We start from the raw sequence: 20,091 nt of genomic DNA, 5'->3' as shown, positions 1-20,091 counted from the left end.
TGGTACAGGAGGAGAGGACCCTGCCCGCGAGGGCTCACAATCTTAATATGCAATGATGCATTTTTTTTTTTCTTTGTTGGCACCATTATTTCTTTAATCTGTTTTGTAATACCAAAATGCCCAAGATGAACTGATACATCATGACTTTCTTTTGGTGACACTTTTTTATTTTAGTCCTGAAGTATTGTACACCGGCGCATGGATGAAACAAGCCGCACTTTATCTTGGGGTGTACCTGGAGTTACCATACAGCAAGAGCATGGATTTTTCCACTTTTTCCTTGCCATAGTTTTGTCCCTGGACCCATTTATGTGCTGAGACTGTGTGATCACAACATTAGATTGGCATAATTTTTTTTTTTTTTTTTTTTTTTATCCACTTGAACCAGATAAGACACTATTGTGTTTTTCTCTTCCTTTGTATTTCTTCATGGTAAGATGTATTGGGCTGTGCTTTCCTTCAAAATGGAAAATTAAACAGTGTGCCTATGCCCTATTCCCCAATGTATTCCAAAAAAACAGATTTGGCAGTGGAGAGCCTAGTCGCAGGTAAGTGAAGACCTCAGGCCAGTCTCACACGTCCAGATAATTCCGGTACCAAAAAAATCGGTACTGGAATTATCCGTGTCCGTGAGCTCACGTAGGCCATTCGTGTGGCACACGTGCAGCAGCCGTGTGCCGACTGGGTACCACACGGAGCGTGCAGGAGACAACGTTAGAGATAAGCGCTGTCCCCTGCATCTGGTGCTGAATCCGCCATTCATATCTTCTCTCCAGCAGCGTTCGCTAGAGAAAAGATATGAAAAATCCTTTTTTTTTTTTCGTGTTTAAAATAAAGATCCCTGTGACCACCCCCCTCCCACCACCTGTGCACCCGCCCGCTGTTACTAAAGTACTCACCCGGCTCCCTCGAAGCGTCCTCTCCGCACCGCACCTTCTCCTGTATGAGCGGTCACGTGGTGCTGCCCATTAGTCATGAATATGCAGCTCCACCCCTATGGGAGGTGGAGCCGCATATTCATGACTGTAATCGGCAGCACCACGTGACTGCTCATACAGGAGAAGCTGGCGCTGAGAGGACGCTGCGAGGGAGCCGGGTGAGTATTTTATGAACAACGGGTGGGCGCACAAAGGGTGGGAGGGGGTGGGGGCAGGGATCTTAATTTTAAACACAAAAAAAAAGGATTTTTCATATCTTCTCTCTAGCGAACGCTGCTGGAGAGAAGATATGAATGGTGGCTTCAGCACCACGCTGGGGGACAGTGCTTACTGTAGCGCTGTCTCCTGCACAGCACACGGACTGCACACGGACAGCGTCCGTGTGCGGTACGTGTTTTACACGGATCCATTGACTTTAATGGGTCCGTGTAATCCGTGCGCTTCCACAAACACTGACATGTCTCCGTGTTTTGCACACGGACACACGGTCCGTGAAAACACGCTGACATGTGCAGAGACACATTGATTTAACCCTGCTGTTCTGTTGGTCAAAAATGACCGACTTTGAACTTCAATATTCTTTAAAATATTCAAGATGCGGCTCTGAAACCCGTGGCCGACCGACCCATCCTCATTTAAGTCAATCAACCACAAGTTTCAGAACCGCATCTTGAACACCCCAAAAAATACCAAAGTTCAAAATAGGTCTCCCCAGACCGAACAGAACAGCAGGGTTAAATGTGTCTACGTGAGTCAGGGTCTCCAGTACATGAGGAAACTGTCACCTCACGTACCGGAGCCACTGACGTGTGAAACCGGCCTTAGGGTATGTGCACACGTCAGGTTTTTTCCTGACAAAATCCTGAGAATTCTGCCAGAAATCCGCGTCTTTTTTCGCACAGATTTCTCGCGGAATTTGCGCGTTTTTTGCGCGGATTTTTTGCGGTTTTGTTTTTCAGGAATGTCCTTTTTGATATGGAATCCGCAAAAAAAATGAGCATGTCCGTTCTTTTTGCGGAATGCGTTTTTGCGGAAAAAAACGCTAACATATGCACAAAAAATGCGGAATGCATTCTAAAAGATAGGATGCATAATGTTAGCGTCTTTTTACTGGATTTATAGCGTTTTATTGCGAAATTCCGCAAAAAAAACGCTAAAAATCCAGACGTGTGCACATACCCTTAGACATAGAGGGTGAACACAGCCATTAAGTAGAGGGTTTTAACCTCTGAATGTGAGCAAGAACTGTTGGCAAGGAGAAAACCTGGCAATGGTGAGAAATCAAACCCAAAGGAAGAGACCCTATTCCTTGATTTTCTAGGTTTACTTTGTGTAAAATATTTTGTTTAAATGTGTGGTTTTGTTTAAATTAACTTTTTTTTTTTTTTTTTTTTTTTTTTCTGGATAATTTTTCCTTAGACAACAGGCCGGAGCTTTGAAGATTTTGATGGACAGGTAGGACATCGTCTTTGCCATTTTTGGAATACTGGGTGATATGTATAGGAAGAGATCTGTTCATCATAGTAGTTGACATCAATATTTGTGGACTGGATGTTGTGATGCCAGCACCTCTAAATTGTTGATTACACTGGAATATACTCTGATTAGTTTTTTGTTTGGGGGGTGTTAATGTCTGAGCACCTGGCTTTCATGAAAAATACAGAAATGTGCTGCTGTCCCCTAAGTACCGTAGATCACGGTCCATTTGCTCATGGTTGTCTGTGACCTGTGCCCACACTTGGATCCCTTTTGTATGCTTCTGAGTATGTCTGCCTAGGGAATCCTGTGATGTCATTGACATCTTGTTACCTAGCAACCGCCTGAATGCAGGAGCAACAGCTTCTGAATTTGGCAACATGGCACTTAATATGAGCGCTGTGTTCAGGGTTTTTCAGTGGCTGATAACGTGAGTTCTGATCCTGCCATTAATACATGGTTAGGAAGCACCTAAATCCTGGCACAAACAAAGCCTTTGGCCTCTCATGTGATGTGGGCAGGATGAGGTTAAGAAAAGCTTCTTAGTTTATTGATGCATCCAGACCAACAAAACCGCTAAACGTTTTCGGTCCACACCGGACCTTCGTCAGAGCGTTTCTTAGACATTGACTGGATGAGGAAGCTAATGAGCGTCAGCCAGAGCACGGGATATAGGAGCTGCAGTCTGCTGCAGGATCACAAAGGAAGGTGAAGCGCCAGAGGAGAGGCACAAAGCCTGGAGGGAGTAACGGCGCTGGATCCTGAGCGCTAGTAGTGCAGAGCAGAGGGGTCGCTCTCCTCTGCTCTGCACTACTAGCGCTCAGGATCCAGCGCCGTTACTCCCTCCAGGCTTTGTGCCTCTCCTCTGGCGCTTCACCTTCCTTTGTGATCCTGCAGCAGACTGCAGCTCCTATATCCCGTGCTCTGGCTGACGCTCATTAGCTTCCTCATCCAGTCAATGTCTAAGAAACGCTCTGACGAAGGTCCGGTGTGGACCGAAAACGTTTAGCGGTTTTGTTGGTCTGGATGCATCAATAAACTAAGAAGCTTTTCTTCTCAAAAATTGAGTGCCAAGTTTCATTCATCTTTAATATACGGGGTGGACACCCTACTTGAGCACCGCCAACCCTCATATCTACTGAGTGCCGTGTTTCCTTACCGTATCCAGGATGAGGTTAAAGCAGAACCAATGAGCATCATGGGTTAATCTGATCTACTTTTTCAGTGGGGGGAAAAATGAGTATTTGAACATTTTTATTTATTTTTTTTTATACACTTTTTCCCACCCACAAAGAATAGAGGTCTAATTTTTATCGTGGGTACATTTCAATTGTAAGACATCTTAAAATAAATAAATTGTATAACATTCAAATTGCATTTTATTGCATGAATTAAGTATTTGATCACCTCCCAACCAGCAAGAACTCTGGTTCACAGACCTGTTTTTGTTTGTTTTTTTTTTCTCTAAGAAGCCCTCCTGGTCTGCATTGATTACCTGTATTAATTGCACCTGTTTGAATTTACCTGTATAAAAGAAATCTGTCCACACAATCGCACCAAACTCCACCATGGTCAAGACCAAATGGCTATGTAAGGACACGAGACAACATTGATGACCTGCACAAGGCTGGGATGGTCAATAGGCAAGCAGCTTGGTGAGAAGGAAGCAACTGTTGGCGCAATTATATAGAAAATGGAAGAAGCCTAAAATGTAAATTTTCCTAGGTCTGGGGCCCCATGTAAGATCTTGCCTCATGGGGTAAGGATGATTCTGAGAGGTCAGGAATCAGCCCAGATCTACATGGGAGGACATGGTCAATGACCTGAAGAGAGATGGGACCACAGTCTCAAACATTACGGTTACACACTACGCCATCATGGATTAAAATCCTGCAGGACACAAGGTCCCCCTGCTCACACCAGCACATGTCCAGATCTGTTTGAAGTTTACCAATGGCCATCTGGATGATCCAGGAGGCATGAGAGAATGTCAGGTGGTCAGATGAGACCAAAATATAACATTTTGCTATCAACTCCACTCTGTGGAGGAAGGATGTATACAACCCCAAGACCTCTGTGAAGCTTGGTGGGGAGGGCAATATCATACTCTGGGGGTGCTTGTCTGCAAAGGGGGCAGGGCGACTGCACTGTATTGAAAGCAGGATGGATGGGATAACCTATTGTGACATTTCCTTCAGTAGTATGAAAGATAGGCCGTGGCTGAGTCTTCCAGCATGACTACCGGGTCTGGTGTTCACAGGGGATGTCACTGTGGCTGCGACCCGGTCCATGGCCCTGGGACGTCCGTATAAAAGGGAAAGATCTTTAAAGGGAATAAAGTTTGTTCGTGACGCCACCTGTGGTATTTGATCAGGGTGACCGATGCTGCTTTAAGGGGTCTGCTGGGGTGTTATGGCAGCTAGATGGTATACCTTCCCACAGGTTAAGTATATCCCCAGGGCTTCCCAGTATTTAGATGGTGAATGGTGCAGTGAAGAACAAGGACACAAGGTTGCAATCTCTTTACCTTTACTAAAGACTTCAGCATCCACAGGCAGGCAAAGTCTGGCCGGTTCAGAGGAAAGTCCAGAGTCCCCTTGTCCTGGTGGAAATCAGTAGTCTTCCCTTGTGCTGTAGTCCCTTACTGCATAAGCTTCAAATAAGGTCCTCACAGATGTGCGCTCACTCGCGCTCTCGCTCTCCTGTATAGGATAGGACAAAACCTGTATGACTGGTGACTTCAGCCTGTTTATAGGGTCTCTTAGATAACAAGAAAAGAAAGTGTTCCAGCTTCTTGATAAAATGTATAAACTTTAATCCAACATATTAAAAATGGAAAGGATAAACTCCTGGGACAGTGCCATAGCACGTGTGAAGTGAGCTACGCGTTTCGGCCTGACTGTCTTTGTCACAGCTGCAGTGCGGGGTCGGAGGTCTTCATGGTCTCCCAGGGCCTTTCCCATTCTAGGCGGCTACACACCTGGCCAGGTGGCGGTGGCGAATCTATGGCCACTAGCAGGGTGGTGTACTTGGCTACCGGGGCAGGGTCAGTGCCTGTCTCCGCTGCTGGCTGAGGCTTCAACGGCTGGCTGCGCTGCTGTTCCTGGACACTGGCGGCTGTGCAGTACCACGAGCTCCGGAGCTGAGGACACAGTTCCTTGACCTCCGCACCAAGAACCTCCGGGTTCATGCAGGGCCCTTGCTCCTCTGATTGGCCGGGTAGCTGCAGGCTTCCTCCCCCTCCGGGTGACCTCCGCTCGCCATCTTGCCAATCAGGTTCTCCTTGGCGTCTTCCTGTTGGTTCTGCTCCTCCTCTTCTGGAGGGCGGTTCCTTCTCCCTCCACCATCCCAGACTAGGAGGCAGATCCCTTTTGTTGATGGGCAGATCTTCTTTGACATAGTAATATTTGAGGGCCGGCTTCCATTTTCGTGCAGTTTTTCCAGGCTACGCCCACGATGACACGCCCCACTCCTCCTGCACTCCACATGGTGCTGTTTTGGCAGCAATTTCGGCAGTCTTTTGCGGTCACACAGTCCCACAATAAAATACAGTTCAGGCACAGTCTTTTAGTAGGCGCACATGACCTAATTTTCATGGTTGGTCCATCCTGTTCGTAACACCAAAATGGGTCGCCCCGGCGACCTGGGGTGCCGCAACTATGGCCCAAACTGCACAGCCTAGGCAACTAAGGAGTGACTCCATTAGATGCATTTCAAGGTCATGTGGAGTGGGCTAGCCAGTCTCCAGACCTGAACCCAATAAGTAATCTTTGGTGGGAGCTGAAACTCCAGATCTTTCAGGACTGTCCCTGGGCAAAATGGAGAAGATCTGTATGTAGGAGTGGGCCAAGATTCCCTGCTGCAGTGTGTGCAAACTTTGCAATTATAGGTCAGACGTCTCCAGTAATTCTTGACAAACACAGGATTCTGTACCAAATAGTACCGTAACTTGTTTCTCAATTAAAACAAATACTTCTTGTGCAATAAAATGTTAATTATGTAATCATACAATGTGTTTTTTTTTTTTTTTTGTTTTTTTTTTCTTCTCAACACAGCTGGTGTATAAAATTAACTCTTCCCCAATGTAGCTCCCAAGCACACCCTTATATCAACAATCTATTGATCCAAAGAGCAGGCTGGTTGGTACCTGTGCAGACGATTAGTAGAGCAGGTCAGTCACAATCCTGAGCTAAATGAGGCTGTACTCCACGTGGTAAGCCTTGTTGGCCGACTGGATCTTATTGTGTTGTACAATTTAGTAAAACAGTGGCTCAAGGCTTTGGCAGACTGGTTCTAGATCTGATGCCATCTTTACTGTCCTCACTCATTTAGGATTAAGTAGAAGGCCAAAAAACAGCCATACTAGCAATACCGTGTCCAGACACAAATGCACAAACCGGATGCAGCAGGTCCCCCAAGATAAACCCACTACATCCTGTCTGTGAATTTGTCTGAGAATGGTATTGCAAGTATGGCTTTTTTTTTTTTTTTTTTTTCTCTCAGTGATATTGTTAATTTTCTTTTCCTGTTTCAGTGAAATTTTTTTGAAGTAGAAATCATCTGCCAGAGAATACTTGGTGTCCACAAGATTACATGCAATCCATTCATCCTAGTTATCAGTCTCCGCTTTAGGCGTTCAAGAGATTTCATGGGTCAACTATAAGGACTAGAAAAACTGTAAAGCTTATTCATCATACTCTTTAAGTGTGGTATATTTTTGTAGTTTGTTTTTACAAGGCTTGCCCTAATCTTACCGCCTTTGCAAGATTTTCAAGCCTTTATTATATCCTCATTGTTTGGGTTGGTGTCAATGTGCTTGTGGTCTTTATCCAAATATTCATGGAGATTTCTCAAAATGACAAATTTGCCAAAGACTGCAAACGTGTATGTCTGTATTTCTCAAAAAAAAAAAAAAATTTTGCCAGGAGCGTTTTGGATAATTAAAGACCATGAGCATATTGACATTTAAACCTTAAATAATGAATATTGAATAAAGGCTTGGAAATCTTGCAAAAGCTGTAAAAAATAAATAAAATGGCATAAAACCACAAACCAAACTACTCTGGAAAAACCCCTAAGAGCATGATGAATAAGGGGGGCCTGTGACTTACTTTAGTTCTAGTCCACACTTGAAATCTCACACCTAAAGCTGTCTTTCTGAAGTACATCTGATAACTAAGATGAAAGGGCTGTATGTCATCTTATGGACAGCAGGTATTGTCTGACAATGTGTATTCTGTGCCAGATGGCTTTTTTTTTTTTATATATATTTACTCCTGAATGACAGGACAGCAGACATGGCATCTGTCCGCTGTGCTGGGAGTTGTAGTTCTGTAAATGGAGATGCGCAGAAGAGACCTGTGTTCTAGTGACTGAAAACATACGGGAGTGTTCTTACCATGCTTACACAGGGTCAATGCCATGAGCTATGGATAATGCCTCATGTTTGTCTCCACTCACCAATCCTCCTTATTACAAGTTGTAATCCACTTAGTCAGCCACTAATCCACTCTGCTCATACATTGCTAATGTGCTTTTGGACATCTTGTTGTTCCTGTCGCTCATCTACTTTACCTATGGCGTACTTGGATATAGACCGCATAGATTTTTCTCTGGTTCCATCGGTAAGCTCAGGATTCGAGATCTTAAATTGTGATGAGGAGGGTTTCCTATGTTAACTAGTTCTTGTAGACACTGACTGTTAATGCTCTTACATTTGCATACATTGAGGAATAGGTGTAATTATACCCCCTGTCATTTATCATTAACCCCTTGTTCTCTGCATATAGTGCACATGTTTCCTGTTTCAACCATGCATTTTCTGGGTTGTAGGAACATGACATTGAGACTGCTTATGGTGTGTTACATGTCACCATGAGGGGCACCCCAAGAGCCAAGAAACCAGTGATTCTTACCTACCATGACATCGGCCTGAACCGTGAGTTTCTGTTTTTATGATCTTATATTGGCTTTCAGAATATTCAGTGTCCTCATGTGACACGACCGCAGAGCAGTGTGCTATATCTTGTGTACAGACTAAGCCACCATAATGTTATCCTGCAGGTGGGCTCTGTTTGCTTGTCATTGTTGAAATAAATATTCCAGGGCCCCATCCAATGAGCATTTGATTGTGGTAACCTAATGGGTTGACATGGAAGCCTGATAGACCCCTATAGGCCTGTGGGTTGACTTTATAGTTCTTTTCAATATATACTGCTCTGCTGTGGTTATTTATTATTTATTTATTTTTATATAGCACATGTAATCAAATAGAAGTCCCGAAGTGTACTCTGAATTGTAAAAAAAAAAAAAATCAATCCTCCCTTTATTACAATTAAAAAGCAAACAAAAAAAGTATCAGGAGGTTTATGGATGTGCAATCATGCTATGACATTATTTGAAACTTGGGGAGAGGGGGGATTTTTGAGGCTCACGACGCCATGTCATCCGATATTGGCGGCTGAAATCTGTCGGGTGCCGCTCCTGCTGGTGGAGCTCAGCCAAGGGTTCAAAGGAAGGAAATGAGCAGCACATACGTCCACAATATGTACAAAATTTTTAGTTCATAATTATTCAAGGTTCATTAAAAACATGGAATCCAAAAAAATGGATAAAAATCTGATGCGTTTGTGGCGTCCAAGCGCCCTTAGTCATTGGATCACATCCTATGACTAAGGGCGCTTGGACGTCAGAAACACATCAGTTGTTAGTGATGAGTGAATATACTCGTTACTCGTGACTTCCTGAGCACGCTCAGGGGTCCTCTGATTTTTTTTATTTTTTTTTTTTTGTGCTCGGAGTATTAATTTTGCTTGCCGCAGCTGAACGATTTACATCTGTTAGCCAGCATAAGTACATGTGGGGATTCCCTAGCAACCAGGCAACCCCCACATGTACTTATGCTGGCTAACAGATGTAAATCATTCAGCTGCGGCCAGAAAAATGTAAAACTCTGAGCACTAAAAAAATACTCTGAGGACCCCCGAGCGTGCTGGAGAAATCTCAAGTAATGAGTATATTCGCTCGCTCTTAACTGGTTTTTTTTTTTTTTTTTTTTTTTTTTTTTTTTTTATTCAACGTTTTTAATGAATCTTGAATAAAGTATGTTATGGAAATTTGGTTAAAATAAATCTATCCCTGTGTGCTGCAGCCTTTCCCAATTAGGGAGTATCTTCAGCACTCAAGGATGACACTACACCGAGGTGACAGAATAACATTCCATCAAAACCTGATGGTTTATTGTACATACTGTACATGTTTTTATAATTGCATATACAAAGGGGTGTGGTTAGTTACCATATTTTCAAGCTCCTCTGTTATTGGTTATCTAAACATATATTGAATATTCTGATTAATGCATATATAAATGCTGATTAAGCAACTAAAGTGTAACTGTCTCCTTTTCTGCAATTACCGTAAGTGAAAAATTGAGACCTACACTCGGCACATCTCGTGGTGTTCCACTTTTCATCTTGGAAAGTCCCAAAGAACTGTCTGGTTTGTGGCGGACATTTTAAGCAATTCATTATATTGAATATATTAGCTGTGTGTAAAATATATATATATATACCGTATATACTCGAGTCGAAGCCAAGATTTTCAGCCCAAATTTTTGGGCTGAAAGTGCCCCTCTCGGCTTATACTCGAGTCACGGTGGGTGGCAGGGTCGGCGGATGAGGGGGAGAGGGCGCTGAGGCATGCTTACCTAGTCCCGGCGATCCTGGCGCTCCCCCTGCCGTCCCACGGTCTTCGGGTGCTGCAGTTCTTCCCCTGTACAGCGGTCACGTGGGACCGCTCATTAGAAAAATGAATATGGACTCCACTCCCATAGGGGTGGAGCCGCATATTTATTTCTCTAATCAGCGGTAACGGTGACCGCTGATAGAGGAAGAGGCTGCGGCACCTAAGACCAGCTGTCCGGGAGAAGGAGCGGGATGCCGGGAGCAGGTAAGTATCTCATATTCACCTATCCCCATTCCACACGCCGGGTGCCGCTCCATCTTCCCGGCGTCTCTCTGCTCTGACTGTACAGGTCAGAGGGCGCGATGACGCATATAGTGTGCGCGCCGCCCTCTGCCTGATCAGTCAGTGTGGGGAGACGCCGGGACCGGACGCTGGGAGCTGCAAGCAAGAGAGGTGAGTATGGCTTTTTTTTTTTTTTTATTGCAGCAGCAATGGCACAGCTTTATATGGAGCATCTATGGGGCAAAAATGACCGGTGCAGAGCACTATATGGCACAGCTATGGGGCAAAAATGACCGGTGCAGAGCACTATATGGCACAGCTATGGGGCAAAAATGACCGGTGCAGAGCACTATATGGCACAGCTATGGGGCAAAAATGACCGGTGCAGAGCACTATATGGCACAGCTATGGGGCAATAATGAACGGTGCAGTGCATTGTATAGGGCACAGCTATGGGGCAATAATGAACGGTGCAGAGCACTATATGGCACAGCTATGGGGCAAAAATGACCGGTGCAGAGCACTATATGGCACAGCTATGGGGCAAAAATGACCGGTGCAGAGCACTATATGGCACAGCTATGGGGCAATAATGAACGGTGCAGTGCATTGTATAGGGCACAGCTATGGGGCAATAATGAACGGTGCAGAGCACTATATGGCACAGCTATGGGACAAAAATGAACGGTGCAGAGCATTGTATATGGGGCACAGCTTTATATGGAGCATCTTATGGGCCCATCATGAACTGTATGGAGCATTATATGGGGCTCCTGATTCAATATGGATATTCAAAAACACTTAACCTACTGATGTCTCAATTAATTTTACTTTTTATTGGTATCTATTTTTATTTTTGACATTAATCGGTAGCTGCTGCATTACTCGAGTCAAGTTTTCCCAGTTTTTTTGTGGCAAAATTAGGGGGTCGGCTTATACTCGGGTCGGCTTATACTCTAGTATATGCGGCATATATTTTCATACTCTCGAGTATAAGCCGAACCCACCCTAATTTTGCAACAAAAGACTGGGAAAACTTATTGACTCGAGTATAAGCCTAGGGTGGAAAATGCAGCAGCTAGTTCAGTAGGTTGTGTTTTTGAATAACCATATTGAATCCGGAGCCCCATATAATGCTCCATGCAGTTCTTTATGGCCCCATATAATGCTTCATGCAGTTATGGCCCCATAGATGATCCATATAGCATTGTGCCACATGTAATGCTGCTGCCCCAAAAAAAGGACATACTCGCCTCTCGTCTCTGCTCGTCAGCGTCCCATCTCTCCGCACTGACTGTTCAGGCAGAGGGTGGCGCGCACACTAACACGTCATCGCGCCCTCTGACCTGAACAGTCACTGCCAAGGACGCAGAAGACGAGGCGGCGGTGGAACGCGGAAAGGTGAATTACATAATCACCTGCTTCTGACGTGGTCCTCGCTTATCCCACATCTCCAGCGGGAGCGGCAGCTTCTTCCTGTAGTGAGCAGTCACGTGGCACCACTCATTACAGTAATGAATATGCGGCTCCACCCCTATGGGAGTGGAGTCCATATTCATAACTTTAATGAGCGGTACCAGTGACAGCTGAACAGGGGAAGAAGCTGCCATGCCGGGAGACCGTGAGACATGCGGGGACTGCGCTGGGAGCAGGTGAGTATTTGACAGGCGTCAAATAGGGGATGGAGCCGCATATTCATTACTGCAATGAGCGGTAACTGTGACCGCTCAGTACAGGAAAAAGCAGCACCAGGGACTCAGCAGGTGAGTATAACTGGGAGCGCAGCGCTGCGCGATATTCACCTGCTCCTTGTTCCGGCGCTGCTCCATCTTCTGCAGTGACGCTCAGGTCAGAGGGCGCCATGGCGTGGTTAATTTTCGCCCTTTGCCTGAACGTCAGTGCAGAAGACTCTGTTGATGGGGCGGCGCTGGAACGAGGAGCATGTGAATATTGAAAGTGCCGGGGGCCTGAGGGACGGAGAGGTGAGTATGTGATTTATTTTATTTTTTATTTTTTTTTATTGCAGCAACAGCAAATGGGGCAAGTGTCTGTATGGAGCATCATATGGGGCCATAACGTTTGTGCAGCACTATATGGGGCAAATATCTTTATGGAGCATCTTATGGGGCCATTATTAACCTTTTATGCAGCATTACATGGGGCATATTTTAATATGCAGCATCTTATGGGGCCCGTCATAAACTTCATGGAGCATTATATGGGGCTCCTGATTAAATATGGATATTCAAAAACTCTTAACCTACTGATGTCTCAATTAATTTCACTTTTATTGGTATCTATTTTTACTTTTGACATTTACCGGTAGCTGCTGCATTTTCCACCCTAGGCTTATACTTGAGTCATTACGTTTTCCCAGTTTTTTTGTGGCAAAATTAGGGGGGTCGGTGTGTATATGTGTGTATATATTATATTATAATTCATAAAGTGGACGGCTGTGCCGCTTATTTCCTTCCTTTGAACCTTTGAAATTATTTGAAGTATACATTAAACTTTGAAAATAAAACTAACACAAGTCTCTGAATTACCTACAAAAAATCCACTGTATGTATAGAACAAAATTTGAAAAATAAAAGTATGTTAATCTGAGTGTAATAAAACGAGCATTAATTTTCTACATTGTAGAAAACAAAGATACAGGGCTCAATCAGTTAAATGTAAAAAAACCTTGTTTGGCATCGGCAATACCCATTATGACCTGAAGAATCATGTTGCCAGGCCCTTTGTTAAATGATGAAGGCTGTAGAGACAAAACCCAAGAAACGATGGAGTAATTGTATGGATTTCCCTTACAATCTGTTCTTTAGTACACTGCATGGTGCACGGAGCGTTGTCAATGGGTATGAATCTTGAGAGAAGTGGTAAAAAAAAAATTAAAGCTTTTAAAAAAAAAAAAAAAAAAAAAATTCCCAGTCATTCAGGGTTTAAAACTTATGCTCTTGGCATGTTATGGATGGGCTTAAAAGGAACCGGTCACCCCCAAAATCGAAGATGAGCTAAGCCCGCCGGCATCAGGGGCTTATCTACAGCATTCTGTAATGCTGTAGATAAGCCCCCGATGTAACCGGAAAGAGGCGGTCCAGTCCAATGGGCATCGCAGTCCAGGGCCTACTATCTTACGATGTCTTCTTCTTGTCTTCACCCTGTGGCTCCGGCACAGGCGTACTTTGTCTGCCCTGTTGAGGGCAGAGCAAAGTACTGCAGTGCCGGGAAAGGTCAGAGGCCCTCAACAGGGCAGACCAATTATCCCTGTGCCAGAGCCGCAGCGTGAAGACAAGAGGACGTCATCCTATGAAGATGGGAGGCCCTGGACCGCGACGCCCACAGGATCGGACCGCCCCTCTCCAGGTGAGTATAATCTAACCTTTTTCTCATCTTACATCGGGGGTTTATCTACAGCATTACAGAATGCTGTAGATAAGCCCTTGATGCTGGTCAGCTTAGCTTATCTTCGATTTTGGGGGTGACAAGTTCCCTTTAAATACATGCAATTGGAGCAAATGGTCACTTTTGCAGTTAGGTTTCTGTAAAAACTTTGGACCATATGGCTTCTATAGCCTGAAGGTTTCTAGTCCATGAAGCAGAACATGCCAATATATAGTGGTGCATTGGTCAGAACACTACAGAACATACTGCTGTATCACTTCCAGCCAGGACAAGAATCTGCTTTTTAGAGCGCTCTCCTGGGAAGAGAACTGCCAAATGCCTTCTTTTGGCTATATAGTGAAGATGCCTACTCTACCCAATGCATCATCAGATTATTTCATGGAGCAGTGGAAGGCTACAGGCAGTATAGGGTATGGCTGATATTATTGGGCCTCCTAACATCTTATTGTAAATGTACAGTCAGACCAATAACACGAGTCCAATATCACTAACAACGTGGATCTTTTCTCTGGCTGTCCATGTGCTGTGAGCTGCAGCTAACGGTAACTTTGTGTTCTAGACAAATCCTGCTTCAGCACATTCTTTAACTATGAAGACATGCATGAAATTACCCAGTATTTTGCGGTTTGCCATGTGGATGCTCCAGGTCAGCAGGTGGGAGCACCCCCGTTCCCCACTGGGTAAGTTCAGTCATCAGTGTGGTGTTTTTTTTGTTTTTGTTTTTTTAGGAGTGGGGGGGGGGGTAAATCTACAAATGATTTAAGTATCTGTGCCATGCAGAGTGGGCTCCTCAGCTTTGCTATTGATATGAACAGTAAGATATTTTGTGCTTTTTGCCTCTTACAGGTATCAGTACCCGACATTGGACGAACTGGCTGAGATGTTGTCTGCGGTCCTTACCCACCTAAAGTAAATAACTTTTATTACATTTCCAGAGGGAATAATAACAATTTATAAGTGGGAAGAATGGTAAACTTGTATATTTAAAAATAAATAAATAAAAATTATTGCATTGAAAAGTGTACACCAAAAAGAATTTCCCCTTAAATATACGTTTGTTAAATATCAAATGGGTGAATCCATCCATATTGGTATTTGATTGAAATAAGTATACAGAGAATGTCAAAACTATATAGCTATGGTTTTTCTGTGGCACAGACTTCATAACACACTCAACCGAATAAATGTCAACTTATATATATATATATATATATATATATATATATATATATATAATATAATATAATATAATATAATATAATATAATATAATATAATATAATATAATATAATATAATATAATATAATATAATTTTTTTTTTTTTTTTTTTAAAGCCTGACCTCAATCATCGGAATTGGCGTTGGAGCTGGTGCCTATGTCTTATCAAAGTTTACGGTGAGTACCCTACAAGCCTCCCACCCTAGCTTGGAAGTAAACCTAAAATTGTATAGAGGGGAAACCTCTGACAATTAATATGCTTTACATTTTAGTCCTGTACAATCAATTTGATCGTCTTATTCCTATGATTTATCAAAATATTACTTTGATAAAGCAGATAAGCAGTGTTACATTTTATTTCTGGCCTTTAAATGCAATATAAACCTAATGTGAAGCTTCATTGGCCCTAGGTCTAACCTATATTTTACACATTACAGGAATGGTCCACATGTGGCAGAATGCTAAAGTATTTAGGTAGCAGAGCTGATTCTTCTTGAGATGGCATTTACCTGCATGTTTTTTAAATGTTTTACTGAAAACTACTTGAATCCCATGCTGTCCCATCTGTATGCTTCTTTTGCTTCCTTCCCTGCCCAGGAGATGTGGTATGATTATACGTTGTTTCTGTACAGTCACTACACAAGTACATTGTAGGGGCAAATTTATAGGATTCTCAGCACAGGGACTTTTTTTTTTTTTTTTTTTTTTTTTTTTTAAAGCCTCCTATTCTGGAATTTATAATTCAAAGATCTACTGATTTTTAAAATGAATGTTCGTGGGAAAACTCCTTTTAAACAAATTTAAATAAAATAAGCTCTGGAGGCAGACTCTAGGGGACATCTGTCCCGCCCAGAAATCTTTGCAAAAAATATGGAAACTCACGTTCAGGTGGGCTGCGCTGTGGGAATGAAGAGATTTCGTATTACAAAATTATTTTTATTACCCTTGTGTATTTGTCGGATTGGCGCCTTTTTTATTAAGGTATAAAAATCAAGTGTGCAGGGTGACTGGGTGGAAGTCTACGGAGGGGGTTGAGAATATGAGCGTTGTATGGTTGCCTAGGTCTGATCGGAGTCTCCCAGTTTGTATATGCTTGGCGACAAAACTTTTTCTTTATAAATTTTAGTTTGCAAGTCTTGGATTACAAAAAGCATCCTTTTTGTGTACACTGCTCCTATGCAGACTATTGCAAACTTTAGGTTTACTTTGTAGACATGATGTTTTATGCCATTATGGGGTCTGATCTCTCTCGGACGTAAAGGATCTTTACTCTCTACAGCTCGATCACCCTAACTTGGTGGAAGGCCTTATCCTAATAAACATTGACCCATGTGCAAAAGGCTGGATTGATTGGGCCGCTTCCAAGGTAAGATCATACATGCATACCCTATGTATTCTGTATACATGTCTAGTGGAATGTTAACAAGCCCCCTGTGCTTTTATACCGACCATTGTGAAGATGGCAAACCTTCCCATGTATGTTACATGTCGCAATGTGTAAGTGCAGACACAACTATGGGCGGTGCGGAGAGATGTTCACTGTTAGAATGAATTTGGACTTAACATTGCTCAGCAATAAGGATATAAAAAAAATATATATTTATAATTTTTTTTTTTTTTTTTATTTATGATGAAGCTGACGTGAATTCTTATCTTTGTAGTTCTCTGGCTGGACATCGAACATAGTGGACATTGTGCTGGCTCACCTCTTTGGTGATGTAAGTAGTGCTTGGTCTGCATCCTGCAGCTTTACAAGGCTTGGATTGATGTATTGGTTTCACTAACTGACCTCTTGGTACTTAGGATTTCTACCTACAGCACAATTATCATGTTTTTAGAAGTTCTCGTTTTGTTTACACAGGAAGAACTGGAGTCAAATCTGGACCTGGTTCAGACCTACAGATTACATATTGCCCAGGATATAAATCAAGAAAACCTTCAACTCTTTGTCAATTCCTATAACGGGTAATTTGCTGATCTGTAGTCAAAATATTTGGTTTTTAGCTCCTTAACGACCGTTGTAAAGTGGCCACTGGCCTTATTCCCTCATTGCTCTTTTAAAATGGCAGTCGCAAGTAAGTCTATAGTGCCCCCTCCCAAAAGTCTGAAAATCCCTGGAGTCTCAGCTGCTGGGGGGTAGCTCAGAAACTGGAGAACTTATCAGGGCTGGTTTTTACGAACTTTTAATCGCTGTTCTTCATTGAGGCTGGGGTCACACTAGCTATGAATACGGACGAGTGCTATGAGATAAAACATCGTATAGCATTCGGACCAGTGTTCATCTATGGGGCAGCTCACAGCAGCGTTTTTCTTTTTCTCGTCAATTTTCAACATGCAAGTGAAATCGCAGCATGCTACTATTGTCACCAACACTCAGCTGAGTCTCGGCTCACTTGCACCCATATAAGCCTATAGGTGCGAGTGACCATGCACGTCACTTGGATATCATCCGAGTGCTGTGCGATATACGCTGACCCTGGCAATGGAGAAATTTCTCCGCCTCCTCCGCAGCTGTGCAAGAGGCTCTGAGCACAGACACATGACACCCAGCTCCCACTCGCAGCAGAGCAGGAGCCGAGGGTCATTAGCATATCACATCCGATGCTCTCACATTTGAATGCCATACACTCGTCTCACCCCGGCCTAACAGTGATCACATAAGTGTCCACAAAAAAAAAAATTCTCTTCTGACATATACTGTTGGAGGGAAATTATGTCCCAAGCCCCTGCCAGTACCTTCTGCCATCGCCTGGCCCTCCGCTTCCTGTTGATTTTAAGAAACCTTTTTGTGAAAAATTTCAATATGACAACCTAGTGTTATCAAATTCTGTTATACCTGTGGGTTCCAAATTTTTAGTATACTCCTGGATAAAATCTGAGATGTGTAGTTTCCAAAATAGTCACTAGTGGAGGTTTTATCACCGTTCAGGGTGTTCTCCAAACATTCTCACCCCCCACCCCCTTCAAGTCACTTAAAATGCTATGTAGTTTCCCCCCCCCCCCCGCCCCTAAAAAAAAAAAAGCAAACAATCACTGGTCAAGCTTTTAACCCTTATAACTTACTAACAAAAAGAATAAAAAATGATGCTGATGTAAAGTAGACATTAACTATTTTGTGTATCATAACTTCCTGGCTTAACGGCATAAGAATTAAGTTTGCAAAATTTTCAAAATTAGAAAATTTCCAGTATTTTCACAAATGCAAGTCATATCGAACAAATGTTACCCCCGTTTTTTGTGACATACTGCACTTCATAACACTCTCAATCTGTGTGATTCGTTAAAGCATTACCCAGTTATTACCACATAAAGTGACAGTGGTCAGATTTAAAAAAAAAAAAAATTGCCTTGTCATTAAAGTACAATGTTTGAAAACAGTCTCTGGAATGCTTTAACATATCCAACCGGTTCGGAGGGTTTTTTCATCACACATTGTACTTCACTATAGTGGTAAAATTTGTTTGGTATGACTTGGGTGGGGTTGAATGGGAAATTAAATGAAAGACACAATTTCCAAACTTTCAGTCTTGTACCCTTAACCCCTTAGAAACCGAGTAAATTTTCACCTCAATGACCAGGCCAAATTTTAAAACTCAAGTGTGACACTGGCCTATGTGCCAATAAATCTGGAACACTTTAAAGGGACACTGTCACCTGAATTTGGAGGGAACCATCTTCAGCCATGGAGGCGGGGTTTTGGGGTTTTTGATTCACCCTTTCCTTACCCGCTGGCTGCATGCTGGCTGCAATATTGGATTGAATTTCATTCTGTCCTCCATAGTACACGCCTGCACAAGGCAAGATTGCACCTTGTGCAGGCATGTAGTACGGAGGACAGAGAATGAACTTCAATCCAATATTGCAGCCAGCGGGTAAGGAAAGGGTGAATCAAAAACCCCAAAACCCCGCCTCCATGGCTGAAGATTGTTCCCTCCAAATTCAGGTGACAGTGTCCCTTTAATATATCGCACTGATTCTGAGTTATTGGCACAAAGTTAAACATTAATCAGCAGTATGGGCAAAAAATAAATATAGGTGCATTCAAAGTCTGTGTATGATCAGAAGTGTGCCTGCGAAACTATCCTAACCCTAAATCGGGTGGTCAATGTGCTGGGCAGTGAAAGTACCCCCTGGAGACTGGTAGGTTCACCTGTGATGATACATACCATGAGTTCAGGGACCTAATCCTTGGTGTTTTAAGAAGCTGTGCCAATCAAGGTTTGTTGTGTGTATCTTTCTTACTGATGCTATGGAGTTGTTCACTAAATGTTAACTGTAATTACACAAATCCTCTTTTATTCCTTTACTAGTCGCAAAGATCTTGAAATTGAAAGACCAGCGCTTCCATGCGACTCTTCTGAAGGCACGCTCGGGTAAGTGGGGTCAAAGAGAACCTGTCAGTGCAATTTTGTAAAGATATTCTGTCATTCTGATTAAATTGATACCTTTGCAAAAATGTGTATTGCTCTTATATCCACATTTGACGTTCTCTGCTAATTAGATGTTGGTGCACAGAGGCTGTAGATGGGTCTCCTCCTCCCAAGTGTTTTTTTTGTTGTTGTCCCCCCCCCCCCCCCCCCCAGCCCCTTACCGCTGAGATTTCAACCAGACAGGGTATAATAGAACAAGGTGTTCCTTCAAAATATCAACTTAATATTACAGCAGTGGTTTTATATTACAAAATTGTGCTACAAGGTGTTTTTTGTTTTTTGTTACATGGGTTCTGTCATGCATAACATCATGCCTTATGAATTATTCTTCCTCAGGAGAAAGGATGTCCTACTCAAATACACAATAGACCAAGCCTAAAAACTTAAAACAGTCGCTGGCTAACCTTTATTTATGACAGTGGTGAAGGGAATCTGCCTAGGGTAGGGAGAACCTCTGCTCTGGAGAAGTTGGGGTTGTGGGGAAGGCAGTAAACAGGGGAATGGAAAGTGTGTGGTAATCCAATGGAAGGAAAAATAAGGGAAGTAGAACATCAGAAGCACAAACGGCACTGAAATCGGTCAAGATGATGGGGGTGAACAAAGAGTAAGATGTAAAAATACATGACCAAATAAAGCAATTAAAATAAATCCTGGCATGA

The 20,091-nt window shown here is 43.0% G+C and overlaps 1 protein-coding gene across 9 annotated transcripts in view; it reads left to right on the top strand.

Moving 5' to 3' along the window:
- Positions 1 to 20,091, top strand: part of LOC138664846 (protein NDRG3-like) — a 60,815-nt gene that overhangs the window by 28,477 nt on the left and 12,247 nt on the right. For 6 of the 9 annotated variants that reach the window (XM_069751842.1, XM_069751844.1, XM_069751843.1 and 3 more), the window contains 9 exons: positions 2,358 to 2,393; positions 8,247 to 8,352; positions 14,344 to 14,464; positions 14,631 to 14,693; positions 15,119 to 15,179; positions 16,282 to 16,368; positions 16,664 to 16,720; positions 16,864 to 16,967; positions 19,313 to 19,375. In XM_069751842.1, coding sequence (XP_069607943.1) covers positions 2,358 to 2,393; positions 8,247 to 8,352; positions 14,344 to 14,464; positions 14,631 to 14,693; positions 15,119 to 15,179; positions 16,282 to 16,368; positions 16,664 to 16,720; positions 16,864 to 16,967; positions 19,313 to 19,375 — 698 coding nt within the window. Of the gene's footprint in view, positions 1 to 2,357; positions 2,394 to 6,469; positions 6,586 to 8,246; positions 8,353 to 14,343; positions 14,465 to 14,630; positions 14,694 to 15,118; positions 15,180 to 16,281; positions 16,369 to 16,663; positions 16,721 to 16,863; positions 16,968 to 19,312; positions 19,376 to 20,091 lie in introns of all 9 variants that reach the window. The other 3 variants (XM_069751846.1, XM_069751847.1, XM_069751845.1) reach the window with 1 other exon arrangement.

This window comes from Ranitomeya imitator, chromosome 2 (genome assembly GCF_032444005.1).
Source record: "Ranitomeya imitator isolate aRanImi1 chromosome 2, aRanImi1.pri, whole genome shotgun sequence".
Lineage (NCBI taxonomy): Eukaryota > Metazoa > Chordata > Amphibia > Anura > Dendrobatidae > Ranitomeya > Ranitomeya imitator.
This window is presented reverse-complemented; position numbering and strand designations above follow the sequence as displayed.